Genomic DNA, 3,638 nt, shown 5'->3' on the forward strand with positions numbered 1-3,638 from the left:
GGGACGAAAGGGAAGAGAGCATGGAAGAGAGTGAGAGGGGCCGTCTTAGGGTAGCCGTCATTGCTGAATGAGTCTCCGGGTGGAAGATATTTGATGATGGCTCAGAAACAAACAGAAAGCAAATGCTGAAATCTCTGTCCAGAGCACGGGTCCAGAGCCTTTGACTTACCATCTCCTTCTTGCTTTCTAGAAGTAATTATATTCAAAGGAATAAGCAGAAAAAAACAAAGGAAAGGAAGGAAGAGGACAGACACAAGATGAAACCCTGTCAAAAAATTGAAGGAAAACCAGAAAATGAGAGTGAACCAAAGCTTGAGGAAGAGCCAAAATCTGAGGAAAAGCCAGAGGAGGAGGAAGAGCCAGAGGAGGAGGAAAAAACAGAAGGAACTTTTAGAGAAAGGCTGATTCAGTCTCTCCAGGAATTTAAAGAAGATATACACAACAGGCATTTAAGCAAGGATGATATGTTTAGAGAAGTGAATGAATTAGATGAGATAAGGAGAGTAAGAAACAAACTTATAGTGATGCGTTGGAAGGTTAATCGAAATCATCCTTACCCTTATTTAATGTAGCTTACCTTGATTTTTATTTTTTCTGATATTAACATTGCCATATAGCTTTCTTGTGATTTACATTTTCCTGATAAACCTTTGTCCATTTTTCTATTTTTAATTTGTTGCTATTAGTGGTTTTAGATGAATCTCTTGTTTCTGCATCTCATTGTTTATCATATTTTGAACCAATCTCCAAGTTTCTGCATTTTAATAGGAGAGAGAGCTTGACTCATTTATACAAAAGGGGGTTTCTGACAGGATACAAAATGAAAAAATGTTAGTAAGGAATATGTGAATATCATATTTTTAAAAGGGAAGAATACATTTGTATATACATATATACACAGAAAAAACATGTGAGGGATGAAAGACAAAAAGATCACTATGTGGTAGGATTATGAGTGATTTTTAAAATTCTGCTTATTTGTATTTTCCCTTATTCCTAGAATATCCATGTATTGTTAAAATAATAAAAGTTTAAAAAAAACAATAAAAATTTTATAACAAAGAGGTAACCAACAGCACTTATCAGTTTATTTCTAAAGGCATTGGGACACTTGATATTTGTTGACAGAATTTTAGAAGCAAATGTAAACGAACTCCAAATTACCACCAGAGTTTTATATCTTTTCTTATCTATAAAATAGAGATAATAATGATCTCTAAGGGATCTTGTGAAGACCAGATAAGGCAATGACTGAGATATATCTGACAATTATTTTTCCCCATCTGTCCATGCAGGATCCCAACTCCCAAGAGATTTGTTTTAGCTATTTGGGAGGGTAGAGAAAGTAGTTTTCACCTGCACTTAAGAACAAATCCAAGCCAACTGTTAGGTGGACACCACTTTATCTTCCTCTCCTGCTATACCTGCCCAAATGCCCACCCGCCACCTTGATACTACCATATACATTGGATATTCCTGCCCCTTCATCCAGGTTCTGTACCTTTCAGGCCCCTACTGCTGCTGATATTTTGGAATTCTCAAATAGTGAAGCCCAACACATTTCTTCAGAACCCCCAGTAGGCTGAATTCCCAGACTGACCTCTACAGAAATGGGGAGAATGCCCTTCTCGATTTAGACATGCAGGGCCATTTGGGCCATGATATAGATATCCTGGCAAATGGGGTTTTAATCACAGGCCCCCTCTTCCCCATAAGACTCTGACATGATGGGTCTGTTTGAGGGTTGGACCAGAAGATAAGTCTGAATAACAGATGTTACGCGTTAGAGCTTCTCTGAGTCTAACAATTCTGGTTTTGTCTTCTGGACTCTTATTTCCTTAATGTGAGTGAGCTCTTCCAGAAGATCAGTGGCAGGCCCGCTTCACCAGTTCAACAGATACCCTTACGCATGTGTAAAGTGTAAAGAGATGTTCAAGTCAGATTTGGGGATATTCCCACCCTTACCTGGAAACATGAAAGTGCTATATAAGAAGGTGTATCTTTTCAGCTAAATCTGCATATGTATATATGTGTCTACGGCTCACTGTTGTGCCAGTTTTATTTTATCTTTCCTCTGTGATGCTTTCTTTTGGGGAGGGAGGAATTCATGTCTCCAGACTGTTCCATAAGCTTGCAGCAGCCTGATGGATGCTGGTCGGGCTGGAGTAAGATGAGGGTCCAGGGGCTCACTGTGGCAGTTTTACAGACAGGATGAATCCATCCCCCTGGTGCTTTGAGGATGTAGAAGGACCCACCCAACCACACTCATCTCCAGGTTGTCTGGCTTTGGCTTCTCTGCTCCCGCCTGCGGCAGGCACCAGACCCTCCTAGGCTGATGGCCAGGCAGTCCTGGACATACTTAGCTGGAGCATGACGACTGTCCCCATTGCAGGTCAGAGCACTAGACTTCCTCCCCCCCCCCCTTTTTTTTTCTTCACGGGGAGCTTGTGAGAACTTTTTATAGGGAAGGAGATAAGACCTCAATATTCATTAACTAAAAACTTTGGTTGTGATAGTCTGTCCAATTCTGATATAATCAGCTAACTTGGGGTTAAAGTAGAGGACCTGGTGGTAGGTGGAGATGATTTTAGATAATATACAAATATTTTAAATTGTAATATCTGTGTATTATTTGAATGTGTATTAATAAACACTCTGTCTAAGGCAAATGATGATAGTAGTTTAAGATATAGTCTGGTATTGTAAATTTTCCTTTTCAAAAAAGTATTCAAATTAAATGAGTCAATTTGAAGACAATAATGAAGTAGAACACAATATTAATAGCATATGGTATATAACGATATGGTACAAATCATCCTGGTGGGAAACATTGCCTTAGCATAATTGACTTAAGGAAAATATCTGGAAATACCTGTCAAGAACTGTGCAATTTAAGATTTCACCCTACTTAAAAGTTAATAGGTTAACCTGCTAGTGGTTAATGGATACTGTCAGAAGACACTAGAATCCTGGGTCAGAGACAATGCACATTATTACAGCAAAAGTAGTAGCCAGGGTTTCATACTGGTTTGTATCAGTTATCCATGATCCACAAGTTCCATGGGATGGCACAGGACTCATGATGGATGCCTCTACATGCAGTGCATTGTATTGCAGGGAAGAAACCCTGAATTTGGAGAATTCACAGCTTTCTTAGTACGCAGAAGCAAGCCTGCTTCCTGTCCAGCAAAAGACATTGCTTGTTGCAAACACAACTCTGAGAAATGGCTTGCCTGTGAAGAGTGATCAGGCCTTACCTCTTGGTACACCCAATTAGAATGTGCAGGGATGCTGAGGACCCAAGGCGGGATTGCCTCTCCCAATAATGGTTTTCTCTGTGCAATAAATCTTAATGTGAATGGCAAGCCTTTCCTAACATCACAAGTTTTGATTTCTAATTCCAAGTTAAATAAAGCAAGTAATTCATTATACTGTAGAGTGCAAATAGGGCATTTGTAACTCTTCCTAGTTTTTAATTAAATACGTAGGCTTTTGAATGAATCCTAAATAACTGAATGAGGGATGAAAATATCAAGTAAGAAACTAAAAGTAAATAGAGGCCCAGTGCATAAAAATTCATGCACAGGGGTGGTGGTCCCCTCAGGCCTGCACCCTCTTCAATCCTGGACCCCTCAGGG

General features: G+C 39.6%; 1 protein-coding gene across 1 annotated transcript; it reads left to right on the top strand.

The window, feature by feature from the left end:
- Window positions 1-30: 30 nt before the first annotated feature.
- TCEAL9 (transcription elongation factor A like 9) lies at window positions 31-1,069 on the top strand. Its single transcript, XM_006082302.3, has one exon. It carries the CDS (start codon window positions 258-260, stop codon window positions 570-572), a length of 315 nt encoding a protein of 104 aa, XP_006082364.1. The 5' UTR covers window positions 31-257; the 3' UTR covers window positions 573-1,069.
- Window positions 1,070-3,638: the final 2,569 nt, after the last annotated feature.

This window comes from Myotis lucifugus, unplaced genomic scaffold (assembly GCF_000147115.1).
Source record: "Myotis lucifugus unplaced genomic scaffold, Myoluc2.0 scaffold_2, whole genome shotgun sequence".
Taxonomy (NCBI): domain Eukaryota; kingdom Metazoa; phylum Chordata; class Mammalia; order Chiroptera; family Vespertilionidae; genus Myotis; species Myotis lucifugus.

Excerpts from the sequence above, each read along its gene's own strand:
- TCEAL9 (XM_006082302.3), top strand. The coding sequence starts at position 258 with ATGAAACCCTGTCAAAAAATTGAAGGAAAACCAGAAAATGAGAGTGAA.